Consider the following 17694-nt stretch of genomic DNA (forward strand, 5'->3'; position numbering starts at 1 on the left):
GGAAAACCAAGAATAGTGCCCTGGAAGTCAATGATGTGTTTCAAGGAGTGACTTATTTAACTGAGTCAAATGCTGGTGGTTGGTTCAGTAAGAGGACTGAGACTGGGTTAATAAGGTCATTGGTGACTTGACAAAGAGTCATTGCTAAGAGTGGTGAGGGTGAAGTGTGATTACGGTGCTTTGAAGAGACAAAGGGAGAGGAAGCGGAGGCACTCTTAGGGAGTTGTCCTATATGAAGAGCAGAGAAGTGGTGTGGAAGCTGCAAGGAGGTTAGTTGAGAAACTGTTAGTAACATTATTAATTGTCTGAGTGCCTTTATTTAGTCCTATATTTTCACAGCAACCTGTGAGATAGGCCTGGCAGTTAAATCATACCAGTTTTATAGATGATAAACCCTAAGACATGATTAGTAAGTTAGGTGGTTACCTGCAGTTTCTCATCAATGCTTGCCTCCTGTCTTTTCAACCAAGACCCTATGACTTTGCTTGACAAGGTCCCAAGAAATCTAATTCTGGCTGTACCATAATAGATAACACCTTTAAATTAGTAAATTGTTGCCCTCAGAAATGTAGTGAAGATTAGTGTGTATGTGAATGTAATTGTTTATAGAATGCCTGTTGCGTCATCTCTTTAAGAATAGCAAAATATTCCAAAAATCCTTAGGAAACAGGGCAATTAAGTCACTTGTTGAGCCGCTTTATCCATAAATATTTTAATTGCTGTATAAGGAATAGCTTTTAACAATCAGATATTAGCCGGGCGCGGTGGCTCAAGCCTGTAATCCCAGCACTTTGGGAGGCCGAGACGGGCGGATCACGAGGTCACAAGATCAAGACCATCCTGGCTAACACGGTGAAACCCCGTCTCTACTAAAAAATACAAAAAACTAGCCGGGCGAGGTGGCGGGTGCCTGTAGTCCCAGCTACTCGGGAGGCTGAGGCAGGAGAATGGCGTGAACCCAAGAGGCGGAGCTTGCAGTGAGCTGAGATCCGGCCGCTGCACTCCAGCCCGGGCGACAGAGCGACACTCCGTCTCAAAAAAAAAAAAACAAAAAGATATTAAGATAATTTCTGAGTTTGGTTTGCATGCCCCAGTTTCAAATCTTTAAGTGAGATACATTGCTAAGAAGAAAATACTTACCTTTTTGTAGTTACTTTTCTGTTCATACATGAAAATGTTTTATGAGGAAAGAAAAAATGAATGTTATTTGGGCGAGTATATCTAAGTCATTAGCCTAAATCAGGGCTTCTCAAACTTGAGCATGCATTAGCATTTCCAGAAAGACTTGATAGTCTAGACAAAATACTTTGACGTCTACTTCAGCAAAATGGCTTGCTGAAGAAACCAAGACTGGGAGGGATATTGGCAAAAGTTGTCCAGATCTGAAGATTAGAAACATTTATGTAGCAAAACAATATAGTGAGAAAAAAAAATCCCAGATTTTCAGTGTGTTGCAAGAAACATGTTGAAGTGCCTCAGGGCCGGGCATGGTGACTCACCGCTGTAACCCCAGCACTTTAGGACACTGAGGCGGGTGCATCCGTTGAGTTCAGGAGTTTGAGACCAGTGTGAGGAATGTAACAAAACCCCATCGCCACAGAAAATACAACACTTAGCCAGGCATGGCAGCGCACACACCTGTAGTCCCAGTTACTTGGGAGGCTCAGGTGGGAGGATGGCTTGAGCTTGAGAGGCAGAGGTTGCAGTGAGCTGAGATAATGCCACTGTACTCCTGCCTGGGCGGCAGAGTGAGACCCTGTCTTAAAAAAAAAAGTAAAATGCCTCACGTAACTCATTAGTTGCAAGTCATACTGATTGTAAATGTAACTTTTCTAGTTTGTAACCAGAGGCTTGTCTCAAGATCTGTACTTAGAAAATTTGCTATTGTAATTATTATTATTATTATTTTTGAGACAGAATCTCGCTCTCTTGCCCAGGCTACGGTGCCATGGTGCAGTCTCGGCTCACTGCAACCTCTGCCTCCCATGTTCAAGCGATTCTCCTGCCTCAGCCTCCTGAGTAGCTGGAATTACAGGTGCATGCCACCATGCCAGGCTAAGTTTTGTATTTTTTAGTAGAGACAGGGTTTCACCATGTTGGTCAGGCTGGTCTCAAACTCCTGACCTCGTGATCCGCCTGCCTTGGCTTCCCAAAGTGCTGGGATTGCAGGCGTGAGCCACCGCGCCCAGCTTTTTATTTTTTTATTTTTATTTTTGGAGACAGTCTCGCTGTTTCAGCCCAGGCTGGAATGCTCACTGCAACCTCTGCCTCCCGTGTTCAAGTTATTCTCATGCCTCAGCCTGTCCAGTGGTTGGGATTACTGGTGTGCACCACCACGCCTAGCTTTTTTTTATTTTTATTTTTGAGGGACTCTTCCCTCTGTCGTGCAGACTGGATTGCAGTGTTGCGATCTCAGCTCACTTCAAGCGATTCTCCCTCTTCAGCCTCCTGAATGGCTGGTATTACAGGCACCCCCCACCACGCCCAGCTAATTTTTGTATTTTTGGTAGGAACAGGGTTTTGCCATGTTGACCAGGCTGGCCTCAAACTCCTGACTCAGGTGAACCACCTATCTCGGCCTCCCCAGTGCTGGGATTACAGGTGTGAGCCACCTTACCTGGCTATATTGTAATTCTAATATGAGGCTGTTTCCTAATCTTTTCTTAATTCACATGTGAAACATCCCTGATTTGGATAGGACTACTAGTTACTGCTAATAATTGAAGTAATCAAGATTATATGATAAACTTGAAAGAATGTTTATTGAATGTTTACTGTGTGTTAGATGTCTGGCCAAGTATTTTTTATATATAGTATTTAATCCTAAAAACAACTCTACAAGTTAGCTACTATATAGATGAAGTAAACAGGCTTAGAGGTCCACTGACATGCTTGATATCAGTCACAGAGCTAGTGAATGGCAAAACTGGGAATTGACCCTACATGGCCTCACCATAGAACATTTATTCTTTAACATTATACTAAGTAGTCTTTGATTAATTCATAATTATTCTTAAAAAAAGACTTTTATCTAATGGAAATTGTTGTTGTTAGGTACATAAAGAAACAATAGATGCCGTACCAAATGCAATACCTGGAAGAACAGACATAGAATTGGAAATATACGGTATGGAAGGTATTCCAGAAAAAGACATGGATGAAAGACGACGACTTCTTGAGCAGAAAACACAAGGTAAATATTGGGATAAATTTTCTTTTGTTTTTTGTTTTTTGTTTTTTGTTTTTTGTTTTTTGTTTTTTTTTTTTTTTGAGAACAGAGGCTTACTCTGTCCAGCCAAGGCTGGAGTACAGTGGTGTGATCTCAGCTCTCTGCATCTTCTGCCTCCGGGGTTTAAGTGATTCTTTTTTTTTTTTTTCTGACGTGGAGTCTTGCTTTGTTGCCAGGCTGTAGTGCAGTGGCATGATCTCGGCTCACTGCACTGCAACCTGTGCCTCCCAGGTTCAGGTGATAATCTTGCCTCGGCCTCCTGAGTAGCTGGGGAATACAGGCATGCACCACCACGCCTGGCTAATTTTTGTGGTTTTAGTAGCTAATTTTTGTGGTTTTACCATGTTGGCCAGGCTGATCTTGAACTCCAGACCTTAAGGGGTGATCTGCCCGCTTTGGCCTCCCAAAGTGCTGGGATTACAGGCGCAAGCCACCGTGCCCAGCCTTAAGTGATTATTGTGCCTCAGCCACCTGAGTAGCTGGGATTACAGGTTTGTGCCACCACACCCAGCTGATTTTTGTTTGCTTTTGTTTTTGAGACAGAGTCTCTGTTGCCCAGGCTGGAGTGCAGTGGTATGATCTCGGCTCACCACAACCTCCGCTTCCCAGGTTCAAGCGATTCACCTGCCCCAGCCTCTGGAGTAGCTGGCATTAGAGGTGCGCACAACCACACCTGGCTAATTTTTGTATTTTTAGTAGAGAGGGGTTTCACCATGTTGGTCAGGCTGGTCTCGAACTCCTGACCTCGTGATCTGCTCCTTACCTAGTGATCTGCCCGCCTCGGCCTCCCAAAGTGCTGGGATTACAGGCGTGAGCCACCTTGCCCGGCTTGTATTTTTTTTTTTTTTTTTAATTTATTTATTTATTTTGAGACAGAGTCTAGCTGTTGGCCAGGCTGGAGTGCAGTGACATGATTTCAGTTCACTGCAACCTCAGCTTCACAGGCTGAAGTGATTCTCGTGCCTCAGCTGCTCAGCTGGGATTTCAGGCGTGTACCACTATTCCCAGCTTTTTTTTTTTTTTTTTTTTTTTTTTCTGTGTTTTCAGTAGAGACAGTGTTTCACCATGTTGCCTAGGCTGTTCTCAAACTCTTGGCCTCAAGTGATCCACCCGCCTCAGCTTCCCAAAGTGCTGGGATTACAGACCTGAGTCACCACACTTGGCCTAGTTTTTTTTTATATTTTTTAGTAGAAATGGCGTTTCACCATGTTGGTCAGATTGGTCTCAAACTCCTGACCTCAAGCAGTCTACCTGCCAAGGCCTCCCAGAGTGCTGGGATTACAGGTGTGAGCCACCATCTCTCTCCCCTTGTAATAATATTCTTTTTTCAGCCTCACTGAAGCCCATAGTTACTATTTTCAATTATAAATGTAATGGTAGGTTAGTTGCAGTGGCTCACACCTGTCATCCCAGCACTATGGGCAGGCGGTGCAGGAAGACTGCTTGAGCCTAGAAATTGGGAGACCAACCTGGGCAATAGAAAGTGACACGCTGTCTTTACAAAAAAATATAAAAATTAGCTGGGCGTGGTGGCACATGCCTGTAGTCTCAGCTGAGGTGGGAGTATGTCTTGAGCCCTGGGGGTTGAGGCTTCAGTGAGCTGTGAATTCTCCGCTGTGAATTCTCCACTGCAGCCGGGGTAACAGAGTGAGATCCTATCTAGATAAATTAATTGATTAGTCACTTAATAGATAAGATAGATAAAATTGAATGGTAGATCGATCTATTTGGAATTTTAAATTTGAGCTCTGTTTTTGAAGACATGTACTTGATTGGTATATATGCAGTACCATTTGGATCATTCCATTTTCTTATATTATTGTTCATAATTGAATTCCAAATAGAATTAACAAGTGTTAAGGCATATGAAAATGAAGGACCCCCTATAATTTTGGTGCTTTAGGTGGCTGAGGCAGTAGGATCAATTGAGGCCAAAAGTTCGAGACCTCATCTTTACCAAAAATAATAATAATAATAATAATAATTTTTTAAAAAGGCCTGGTGTTGTGGCATTTGCCTGCAGTCCCAGCTACTTGGGAGACTGAGGCGGGAGCATCACTTCAGCCCAGGAGTTTGAGAGTGCAGTGAGCTGCAGTTGTGCCATTGCTTTCCAGCCTGCGTCACAGAGCAAGACCCTACTAAAAATTTAAAAGAAAAAATACTGATTTAGGATAATCATTTTACCTTTTGTGGGACAGGGAAAGAACGTTAACCTTGTTTAATATAGGGTGAAAACACATTTGAAGAACATAGAGCAATATTGAATTTTGGGGGAAGAAAAATCTCATGAACTAATTTTACCAATATAAGTATTTTTAAATATTGAATGTTGTAAGTAAACTTTCTTAGTTTTTACTCCATGGAAATAATTAAGATTTTTTTGTAACAGAAAGTCAAAAAAAGAAACAACAAGATGATTCTGATGAATATGATGATGATGACTCTGCAGCCTCAACTTCATTTCAGCCACAGCCTGTTCAACCTCAACAAGGTTATATTCCCCCAATGGCACAGCCAGGACTGCCACCAGTACCAGGAGCACCAGGAATGCCTCCAGGTAGCATATAGGATTGCTTAAAATCTTACATTTTTAGGGCGTTATTTATATTGTATCGAAGTATTACTTTCTTCCCCCTGACTCTTTAATATTTGTTATTATTTTGATTGAAATTCTTGCTTGTAGGCATACCTCCATTAATGCCAGGTGTTCCTCCTCTGATGCCAGGAATGCCACCAGTTATGCCAGGCATGCCACCTGGGTAAGAAAATTTTTTTATTTATCTTGTAGGCTTGTGCCTAGTAATCTTTTTCAATTTGGATGTTATATGAATGAAATGTTAGTTTTCATTTTTTGCTTTAGAAGAAGGTATGGGCTATATAAATCTTGTCTAATAAAGGGATCAACCAATAAATTTAAGGAGTATAAATTTGCCTCTGAATAATAGATTTTTGGGTTTTAGGGTATATGTAAGCAACCATCTACTTCAATTGCATTTACTGTGATTAAAGTAGTTGGTTATTTATAGACTTGCGTTTCTGAGATTCAGAACTATCTGTGACACTTTGTAGTTGCGACAAGAAGCAGACAAACTCTGTAAATGATTTATTTGTCAAAGCATCAAAACTAAAATGAGTATGAGGTGCTTGTGCCCATCACTTTTACTTAAATATTGTTGGATGTGAGAGGTATACAATACACTTTCCCACTGTATTTTGAAAATCACAGTTAGATTTTGATTTTGTCATACATTTTCACAGATTGCATCATCAGAGAAAATACACCCAGTCATTTTGCGGTGAAAACATGTAAGCATCTCATTCATAATGTAATTCAGGAGGTATAATGATACTGTCATTTTTTTTATGTGTGTGTTTAATGGTATCTATTCAGTTGACTTCAGAAATTTTCTAACCTTCCTCACTAAAACTTGAAAGCTAATTAACACAGGTCTCTTAAAGAAGGAAAATAAAACATCTTTTAGGAAATAGTAATAGACCCATATAAACATACTTCAAACGTGCAGTGATTTTTCTCCAAACTATTAAAAGTAATGGGACCTGATAATAAGGGTTAGTATTTAAGAAAGACTATATTCTGTGAAATGTACTTTATTATCATAGGATGTAATGGAATTTTCTAATCTATCAATAGAAGTTAATCTTCTGATAAAAATTTTAAATCAAGAATTGAATTTGCCCACAAAAAATTTAAAAATTTTGAAGAAAATTGACCAATTTGTCGTTTTTTAAGTGAATTGGACACTGATATTTGAAGGTGAGCTCTTTTAGGGGAAAAAAATGAATGGGTTGTGTTTTTAAGTCATGGTTTAGTGTTAGGTAGTTATTGTAAATATTAGGCCATCTGATTTTACTTTTGAGTGTCTTTAATTTTGGTGGTAGCATTTCCTTCCTCTAAAAATGTGTGTGTGTGTGTGTGTGTGTATGTATTTGAGACAGGGTGTCCTACTCTGTCGCCCAGGCTACAGTGCAGTGGTGCAGTCACAGCTTACTGCAACCTTGACTTCCTGGGCTCAGGTGATCCTCCCACCTCAGCCCCCTGAGTATCTGGGACTACAGGCACACAGTACTGCAGCCAGCTAATGTTTGAAATTTTTTTAAAAAAGATACTTTTTTAAAAAAGATATGGTCTCACTTTTTGTCCAGCCTAGGTTCAAGCAGTCCTTGAGCGTTGGCCTCTCAAAAGTTCTGGGATTGCAGGCGTGAGCTGCTGCACCTAGCCAAATAAAAAAATCTCATTTCAAAGGGTACATTCATTCAATCTTTTCCTTTTCAAAATCTGACTCAACTCTAAAATAGAGATTTCTTCTTTTTATTTAATATTCTGTGTGGATATTTTACAAGTGGAAAAAGTGGTAATTTTGCTTTCCATTACACGTATTTTAGATGAGGTCTCTTATATATATTGAGAGTATATTCGTTCTCAATGACTTTAAATGTTTTGTCAACATTTTTTTTTTCTTTTATTGGTAAACCAAAGAGTTTGCTGGGTTTTAAAAAATTTATTTTGATAGGATTGTTACAGTGTGTTGTGTGTTCTTTCAGCTTGATTCATATCAATATTAGAGGTCAGATTCAAGTCTATCTAGTGTTGTTTCAGGCTTTAGCCAGAATATTTTTTAATGGTTTATGCTGTTCATTAACTTACTGTTTCTTGAAATTTGCTTTCTAATAGAATGATGCCAATGGGTGGAATGATGCCACCTGGACCAGGAATACCACCTCTGATGCCTGGAATGCCACCAGGTATGATATGTTAGACAATTTCCTTTTAATATGATGTAGAGGCTTTAATTCTAAGTTTTTTTAGACATCTGTGGGCATTGGTATAATGAAATTTAAAAATTTTCGTAAGTTGCAAGTTCCTGTGAGAAGTGTTTATATGGGCCCTATTTACAAAAATGTATTTTAGTGGATATCTGAAGACCATGGCCCTTTCTTGAAGTTTGAAATAGATGATAGGTTTCTTTTTTTTTTTTTTTTGAGACGGAGTCTCGCTCTGTCGCCCAGGCTGGAGTGCAGTGGCCGGATCTCAGCTCACTGCAAGCTCCGCCTCCTGGGTTTACGCCATTCTTCTGCCTCAGCCTCCCGGGTAGCTGGGACTACAGGCGCCCACCACCTCACCCGGCTAGTTTTTTGTATTTTTTAGTAGAGACGGGGTTTCACCGTGTTAGCCAGGATGGTCTCGATCTCCTGACCTCGTGATCCGCCCGTCTCGGCCTCCCAAAGTGCTGGGATTACAGGCTTGAGCCACCACGCCCGGCCGATGATAGGTTTCAAAGCAGCCAAAGTGAGTCATGGCCTATGTGCTGAATCTCATGTACTTAAGAGCACTTGTATTTGTTAGGAATATTTTAGACAAGTAATAGAGAAATCCAACAAACTTTTTTTTTTTTTTTGAGACGGAATCTTACTCTCACCCAGGCTGGAGCATGCTCTTGGTTCACTGCAACCTCTGCTTCCAGGGTTCCAGTGATTCTCTTGCCTCAGCTTCCCGAGTAGCTGGGAATACAGGCACCCACTACCACACCTGGCTCATTTTTGTATTTTCGTAGAGACGGGGTTTCGCCGTGTTGGCCAGGCTGGTCTCAAACTCCTGACCTCAGGTTATCCACCTGCCTTGGCCTCCCAAAGTGTTGGGATTACAGGTGTGAGCCACTGCGCGCGGCTCCAACAAACTGTATTAAACGGTGTAGGCATTTATTGTCTCAGTCAACAAACTGAGTGGCTCAGTGATACTTATTAACCCATGCTTTTTTGACTTTGCTAATCTTAGCTTGTTTTCCTCAGAAATGTCATTTGGTTATAAGACAGCTCAGACAAGAAGCGGTGTCAGTAGTAGTGCACTCTCCATTTTCTTTTTTTCCTTTTTTTTTTTTTTTTGAAACAGGGTGTTGTTCTGATACCTGGGCTGATGTGCCGTGGCACGATCATAGCTCACTGCAGCCGGATAGCCTCCCAAAATGCTGAGATTACAGGTGTGAGTGAGCTGCAGCACTTGACCTCCTTTTTCTTCTATTTGGAAGCAAAATAACTTTCCCAGAAGCACCTTAGCTCCTTACATATTATGCTGTGAGGGAACCTGGGAAATTAAGTATATAGAATTTGGCCTATGAAGCAGGAAATACAGCACAAGGAAAGGGAGGGATTCAGTTGGCCAGCGAGGTACACCACACGAGGCTGTTTCTTTCTTTTTTTCTTTTCTTTTCTTTTTTTTTTTTAGATGGAATCTTGCTCTGTCACCCAGGCTGGAGAGCAGTGGTGTGATCTCAGCTCACCACAACATCCGCCTCCTGGGTTCAAGCGATTCTCTCCTGCCTCAGCCTCCTGAGTAGCTGGGATTACAGGCATGTGCCACCACGCCCGGCAAATTTTTTTATTTTTAATAGAGATGGGGTTTCACTGTGTTGGTCAAGCTGGTCTCGAACTCCTGACCTCTTGATCCACCTGCGTCAGCCTCCCAAAGTGCTGGGATTATAGGCGTGGCCCATCGCACCCGGCCCTAGCCTGGTTTTTATGTTGGTGTGTTTGCAATCCGTAGCATATTTAGAGTGCTGAAAATAATTGATGTAAAGGGACACAGGAAAAATAAAGCATCAACAAAATACGAATAATTGCCTGGCGGCTCCATATACATTATGTTGTGATACATATTTAGGTATTTAAAAGAATACAGAATAATAATTGATGTTCATTTGATAATATGAAGTCATTAAAAGTTTTGTCATGGCCGGGCGCGGTGGCTCAAGCCTGTAATCCCAGCACTTTGGGAGGCCGAGACGGGCGGATCATGAGGTCAGGAGATCGAGACCATCCTGGCTAACATGGTGAAACCCTGTCTCTACTAAAAAACACAAAAAACTAGCTGGGCGAGATGGCGGGCGCCTGTAGTCCCAGCTACACGGGAGGCTGAGGTAGGAGAATGGCGTGAACCTGGGAGTCAGAGCTTGCAGTGAGGTGAGATCCGGCCACTGCACTCCAGCCTTGGGCGACAGAGCGAGACTCTGTCTCAAAAAAAAAAAAAAAGTTTTGTCATGTTGAGGAAGTTTAAAGAATGTAGTAGTGATGTGTTTAACTTTGGAAAAGTTTTTATTGTTCGTGGTATTTGATTCATAGAGTTTTTATTGTAATTTGCACTAGAGTTCAGGGAACATTTAAATATCTGTCTTGTAGATGATTGAAATAATTATTTTATATATTGCAAGAAGTTTGCTAAGTCATTAGGATCAGTAAGCATAATTGCCAGATGTTTTGTGCATGCAGCAGAGTCTAGTGTTATCTTCCACTTTGTAAAATTCTGAAGCAGTCCAAAGGAAGGGAAAATTTGAGGTAAGAATATTGCATGGGGCAAATGCCTGAGTTCCTTGGATTTAATCGAGTCATTGAGCAGTTAATTGTTCATAACTTTGTAGTATAGAAGTGTTTTTTCCTACACTAAATATTTCAGTGACTCAGTTTCCCCAAACATTTCTTCTCTGCAGGTATGCCCCCACCTGTTCCACGTCCTGGAATTCCTCCAATGACCCAAGCACAGGCTGTTTCAGCGCCAGGTATTCTTAATAGACCACCTGCACCAACAGCAACTGTACCTGCTCCGCAGCCTCCAGTTACTAAGCCTCTTTTCCCCAGTGCTGGGCAGGTAAGGTGAAAATCCTGTAAAGGAGTGCGCTTAAAGATAAAGTACAGTTGTTTACAGAAGTCTTTGAAATTCTTGTAGGTCAGTTTTTTTTTCGTTTATAATATTTTTAATATTATTTATTAAATGTACTAAAAGGTGGCTTATCCACTTCCATGTTTACACACTGATTTCCTCTACCCATAAAAGGTTAAATGGAGCCAAAGTTAGTATGTTACTTTTTCATAGTTGTGAACCCTATTTATTCTTAGTTTTTTTTTTTTTTTTTTTAAGCTAATGAAAGTTTAATATCTGGAGTGTTTAGAAGTTTTCCTTTGCTAGCTGAACTGTGAATGGAAGGGACAGCAAAGTCAAAGATGAGCATTCCTAAGATGGTAGCAAATTATTTGTCAGGCTCTGCCTCTAGTATGGAACAGTGATGAGCTACAATGCCACACTTGTGCTAAAATGGCGTAATTTAATGGCTTTTGACCTAGGCACACTTGTATTTCTTACTGGTCTTTTTTCAAAGCTTTTACAACTTTTTTTCCGGAGCATAAGTGAAAGATGCTTCTGTTCTATGTAGTGTGCACATAATGGTTAACACCTTTGCTTTTTTTCCTCGTTTCATTGAGAATTAAGCAGATTCAGGTTTAATTTATTCAGAATTTAGATCAGGATGTATGTTTATTCATTTTCTTTTTTAGATTATCCCTTAGATTTTTTTTAACTGTTTTTTCTGTTTGTGGGTGCTAAATTAAAAGCATTTTCTTTAAGTGCCTTTTATTAAGCACATTAACCTAGCTTTATGGTGGACTTTATGGAATTTTATGTATTGAGAGATGTAAAATTTGGCAAAAATCTTTTTGTAGAGAATCATTGATACAGAATTGGATTGAAGTGTCAGTATTTATACATAATTATTCTCAGTTTCAGGTATCATTCTTGAAATAATGCAAAACACAGTAGTTTTAGAAAAGCTAGTTAACTAGGTTTTATTGGTATAGAATTAAAATTTTGAGGCTCATACTTTAATCTTGTTTATTGTAAATGCATTAACTGCCTGCCTTTTAAAGTAAATGACATTTGATTGCATTAAATTTTGCATTTACAAATACGCAATCTACTAGAAAGTCTACCACATGGCTTATTTTGACCCATTTGTTTGGAGACTTTTCATTGTTTCCTTTCTTTTATGCTACAGATGGGGACACCTGTCACAAGCTCAAGTACAGCTTCATCCAATTCAGAAAGTCTGTCTGCATCTTCTAAAGCTCTGTTTCCTAGCACAGCACAAGTACGCAGGAAGTTGCAGTTTAAAATTGTTAAAATGGCTTTATAACTTAACCCTTTGGACCCTACTTAAAAAATGAATATTTTTCCAAAAATATACTGTTTACTTTTTTAAAGCAAAATTAATGCCGTATAAGTCAAATGGTATTTAAAATTTTTAATTCATGCTAAAAAAACTACCCCGAACTCTTGTGGTTCTAAAGGGTTAAAAGCATGTAAGCAGTAAATGCATTATAGTGGCCAATGGTTAGCCTGATGCATGATTAAGCTATTTTGATTTGTGCTGTTTAATGCATCACATTTAATGTAAGAAAATTTAACACATTGCTTTGGTTCTAAAGTTGGCCTAGTCTACGTGTTTTAGATGTGTGGTATTATGAAAAGTAACACATTTGTTTGGTAACTTGTTACTTTAAAAGATCCTGCTAAATTAACCCTTTTGTCCTTGATAATTATCCAGCCATTGTTAATTTGGAGGGGATTATATATATATAAAGAATACTACTAAAGGATGTATCTTTTATATGTCACCATTTACACTCGTTCATGTTATACTTAGTAACTGGAATTTAAACTCTCATTCTGTAGTTTTTTGGTTTTTTAGCTGTTTGATAGATTAATAACTAAACTTATTAATAGAACAGTAAAAATAGAACACATGCTATTCTATTATACTGTATTTCAGCAATCTGGAATAAATACAGAGCATTGTAAATTTAATTTTTGGTGAAGAGGTAGAAGACATCTAACAAGTTAAATATAGTCTTATTTCCATTGCTGTGTTGTGGGTGTGACTTTAACCCAGCATCTTTTGATGTTTGTATGGGTTATCTTGAATTTTGTGGAGTGTTTATCACATGTTAACTTTGTTTTAATTTCATTTAAAGTTTGGTGCTTTGATGTTGATGTCTTGTTTTAAGTTAAACTGTTGTAGATATAGTTAATTTTGGGTTTTGAGGTTTTGTTGACGAAGTATTGTATTTTACAGGCTCAGGCAGCTGTCCAAGGACCTGTTGGTACAGATTTCAAACCCTTAAATAGTACCCCTGCAACAACTACAGAACCCCCAAAGCCTACATTCCCTGCTTATACACAGTCTACAGCTTCAACCACTAGTACAACAAATAGTACTGCAGCTAAACCAGCAGCTTCAATAACAAGTAAGCCTGCTACACTCACAACAACTAGTGCAACCAGTAAGTTGATCCATCCAGATGAGGATATATCCCTGGTAAGTTGTTTTTAGTTTTCTACTAGCAGCATTTAATTTAAAGCCATTATAGCAGTTTGTCCCTTTAAAAAGTGTTAATTTGTACTCAGATGGTCTGTGATCTGGTTTAATGCTAACTAAGTGGTTTTTGCCATTCTGAATCTTAAGAAATCATAAAATACTTAAAGTGAATGGATATTGCATGTTTTGGTCTTAGGTGCTTTCTATCCCCTTCCTCCAGACTGTTTCTAAAAGAAGACAGCAAGTCAGGTTCTTAACTCTCTTAAAAATCATTTTAGTTAAACATAAGTTTGCACATGTTAATTGAAGAAACGTTAAGTGTGAAGTAGAATCTGCAGATCCCTTAAGTCCCGTATAAAGGAATTAATTTTGATATAAAGTTAATGTTTAGAATGTTGATAACGGCTGGGCATGGTGGCTCACGCCTATAATTCCAGCACTTTGGGAGGCCAAGACAGGCGGATCACAAGACAGACAAATGACACATCATTAGTTTAAGACTAGCCTGGCCAACATGGTGAAACCCCATCAATACAAAAATTACCCGGGTGTGGTGGCGGGTACCTGTAATCCCAGCTACTGAGGAGGCTGAGGCAGGATAATCAGTTGAACCTGGGAGGCATAGGTTGCATTGAGCCAAGATTACCCACTGCACTCTAGCCTGGGCAACAGAACAAGACTCCATCTTGAAAAATGAAAATAGAATGTTGGCCCGGCGCAGTGGCTCACACCTATAATCCCAGCACTTTGGGAGGCTGAGGCTGGTGGATCACCTGAGGGTCGGGAGTTCGAGACCAGCCTGACCAACATGTAGAAACACCATCTCTACTAAAAATACAAAATTAGCTGGGCATTGTGGCGCATGCCTGTAATCCCAGCTACTCGGGAGGCTGAGGCAGCAGAATCACTTGAACCCGGGAGGCGGAGGTTGCAGTGAGCCGAGACCTGGCCATTGCACTCAAGCCTGGGCAACAAGCAAAACTCCATCTCAAAAAAAAAAAAAAAAAAATGTTAACAATACTTAATTAGTTTCTTGTTGAAGCAATTTGTAATTCCTGGAAAGTTGTTAGCCATGCTTCAAGTTTACAAATAGGTGAAGTTTTAAGGTATCTAGAGTTTAAGTAGTTGGATTGGTTTGTCTGGCAAAAGTAAACAGTTGGGATGTAAGGGTAAATTTTTGAAAATTACTCTTAACGTTGTAAGATTTTAGATGCATGCCTTTATGCTTGATGAGCCTCTACATTTGAGTATTTAGCCTTGTGCTTATTTTTATTCCCAGGAAGAGAGAAGGGCACAGTTACCTAAATATCAACGTAATCTTCCTCGGCCAGGACAGGCCCCCATCGGTAATCCACCAGTTGGACCAATTGGAGGTATGATGCCACCACAGCCAGGCATCCCACAGCAACAAGGAATGAGACCCCCAATGCCACCTCATGGTATTCCTCTTTTTATGTTTATCATATTTAGTGGATTTTCTAAGTTCATGCATAAAATATTAAATTTATCTGCAGTATACATTGCATTTAAAAGTACAATACGTAACAATCTATTTTTTGTGTTTGAAATTCTTGTTTTTTAGGTCAGTATGGTGGTCATCATCAAGGCATGCCAGGATACCTTCCTGGTGCTATGCCCCCGTATGGGCAGGGACCGCCAATGGTGCCCCCTTACCAGGGTGGGCCTCCTCGACCTCCGATGGGAATGAGACCTCCTGTAATGTCGCAAGGTGGCCGTTACTGATCTTACTTCATCCAGTCTAATAGGTTTGGAGATTAAACCTTTTCTCAACTTGTGCTGTTTATATAGCCAAGCTTCCGTCAATAAGGCTTCATTGTGACTTTAACAAACATTATCTTCCCACATACCAGGAACTATTGGACATTTATTTTACATGGGAAAAATTATTTGGAATAATAAAGCAGGAACTTTTCCTGAAGTTGCAATTTATACTGTATGGCTTCTTTTTCATGTTTCATCTAGGTTTTTAGAAGTGAAGTATAGTAAATTTGGTTCGTTAAATTGTGAAGGCGCTGGAATTACATGAACATACCACCTTAATAAAGGCAAGTTCTGTAAGCTTACATTGCTATTTGTAAAGTTTGCCTTCACAGCATTTCAGATGCTGTTGGACTTCATGTCCCCAACCTAGCTTGGTGAGGGCTGTAACTGTTTCCAAGTACTTGTACATTGGAAGTCTGAATGTGTAACAATATTTAATGTATTTAGAGTTCCTCATGTTGCAGGGTTTAAGAAATCTGACCCACCAAGGTCATGTGACTTTTCTGTACTGTTAAACTTCATTGTAATAAAACGAGAGAAAAATTTATGCCTTTTTATTCATAACCCAGCTGTGGACCACTGCCTGAAAGGTTTGTACAGATGCATGCCACAGTAGATGTCCACATAATAAAATTTATAGTTACCAATGCAGTTTTGATATATCATTGGATTCTGTCTTTTGAGTTGTAGGTTATTTCTTAGCTGCATGTTTTAAACTGAATATACATAGAGTTGTATGTTAATGTTTCAGTTAAGAGAAAAACTTAGATACATGAGTCATTACCTAATGGGTATGAAATCTTTATAATCACCTTTCCACCCTCTTTGGTGTCAGTACACATCACGTGTCATAGATACTTAAAATGTAAATGCTAACACTTTTCCTGCTGAGATGTTTAGAGCCTAGTGCCAGACCCATTCATTTCCTTTTGATTATTTTTGAGACTTCAGTACTGCATGGACCTCAGAAGCTTTTCAGGTACAAACTTCTAGAAGCTTAGGTGCATGCAGTAATAGCTTCTTGTGCTGTTAATGAGTTGTAATGTATTATTCTAAGTGTAATGCTGAGAATCTAAATGTGTCTCTGTTGGGATGGTTAACAGATGGGTTGGCAATTTTTAATTTTATTATGTTCCTGGAAGATTACATTATTCATTTGAGTACCTTCTGTTATTAAGCCTAGGTAGCCTTACTGTGCAACGTTTTATCCTTGGAAATTTTGAATGTTGTGTTCTTACAGAGAGCTTTTCTGTAGAGATGACTGCTATTCAGTATTTTGTGTTACAACCTCTTAATAGCTCTTGTGGACCTTTTTGGGATCTGTTTTTCTGATCTTTACTTTTGCAGGGTAGTTTTATGATTTTTTAGGCATCAAATAACCTGTGCAAAGTATTAATATAATGAACTCAAGTTTTTCTCATTGTAAAGTTAAGACTTCCAAGAAAATGGTAACATTTCTTTATAACTTTACTGTGAAGGTATAGATAAAAGACAGGAACTCTGAAGTTGTAACGAAAAAAGGGCTTTAACTTTGAAGGAAAATATATTGAAAAGTGATTTAGCCATCACAAAAGAGTTTGTATATATGTGACAGGTAGAAGTCATACCTTTAAGCAAAACATTGCAAGTATTATAAAGCTGAATGCTATTTTAACTCTTATTGGCTGGGTGCAGTGGCTCACGCCTGTAATCCCAGCCCTCTGGAAGGCTGAGGTGGGAGGATTGCTTGAGTCCAGGAGTTTGAGACCAGCCTGGCCAACATGGGAAAACCCCACCTGTACAAAACATTTAAAAATTAGCCAGGCGCTTTAGTGTGTGTCTGTGGTCCCACCTGCTCCAGAGGCTGAGGGAGGAGGATCACTTGAGCACAGGAGGTCAAGGCTGCGGTGAGCTATGTTCACTCCAGCCTGGACAACAGAGCGAGACTGTCAAAAAATAAATTTAAATACCTGATTATTTGGCTTCAATGATTTTATGGCTCCTGTGCTTGTGGTACCATAGTGGTACAAAAATTTTCGTAGTTTGAAAGTAAAACTACCATATTTTGCCAAGAATGTATTTCTTCCTTCTGCCAGCCACCAAGTCTCAAACCACTTTCCCCTCTGAACCTCTGCCTACCTAAATGGTTTCAAAATTAATACATGCTGCTTTGATTTGGCAGCACACTTAATATACTGCCGAAGAAAAACTCGTGTTGAAAATCTTTAAGATAAAAATGGTGAGATTAAATTTACAATGATTAAGTAAGGGATGCTCTCCCAAATTCTCAAGAATTTCATGTACAGGGTTATTGACAAACTGCAATAGGTTTAGTAGACCTGTTTCAGAAATTACGTGAAACTTTATTTGCATTTTATGCAAAGAAGGCTGATACTTTATAGCAAAGTTTTTTGCTCTCTGTATATGTCTGATGGGCAAAAATGGAAATTTTTAATATGGGATAGAATTCTAATTAAAAATTAATTGAAAGTGTTAGGCATTGGCACATAAAACTTAAGCTCATGAGTTCCTGAGTTTGTAGCTATA

The 17694-nt window shown here is 39.4% G+C and overlaps 1 protein-coding gene across 18 annotated transcripts in view; it reads left to right on the forward strand.

Annotated features, from left to right (window-relative positions):
* Positions 1 to 17694, forward strand: part of LOC105485190 (zinc finger protein 207) — a 32597-nt gene that overhangs the window by 5677 nt on the left and 9226 nt on the right. For 2 of the 18 annotated variants that reach the window (XR_011615600.1, XR_011615601.1), the window contains exons 3-12: positions 3055 to 3193; positions 5619 to 5786; positions 5913 to 5988; positions 6488 to 6535; positions 7923 to 7993; positions 10729 to 10886; positions 12067 to 12159; positions 13144 to 13386; positions 14666 to 14825; positions 14969 to 15152. Coding sequence is in view for 12 of the 18 variants with exons in the window: in XM_071082697.1 (XP_070938798.1) it covers positions 3055 to 3193; positions 5619 to 5786; positions 5913 to 5988; positions 6488 to 6535; positions 7923 to 7993; positions 10729 to 10886; positions 12067 to 12159; positions 13144 to 13386; positions 14666 to 14825; positions 14969 to 15129 (1317 nt within the window). In the remaining 6 variants the exon portion in view is untranslated. Of the gene's footprint in view, positions 1 to 3054; positions 3194 to 5618; positions 5787 to 5912; positions 5989 to 6487; positions 6536 to 7922; positions 7994 to 10728; positions 10887 to 12066; positions 12160 to 13143; positions 13387 to 14665; positions 14826 to 14968; positions 15820 to 17694 lie in introns of those variants that run through there. The other 16 variants (XR_011615597.1, XR_011615598.1, XM_024793914.2 and 13 more) reach the window with 10 other exon arrangements.

This window comes from Macaca nemestrina, chromosome 17 (genome assembly GCF_043159975.1).
Source record: "Macaca nemestrina isolate mMacNem1 chromosome 17, mMacNem.hap1, whole genome shotgun sequence".
Lineage (NCBI taxonomy): Eukaryota > Metazoa > Chordata > Mammalia > Primates > Cercopithecidae > Macaca > Macaca nemestrina.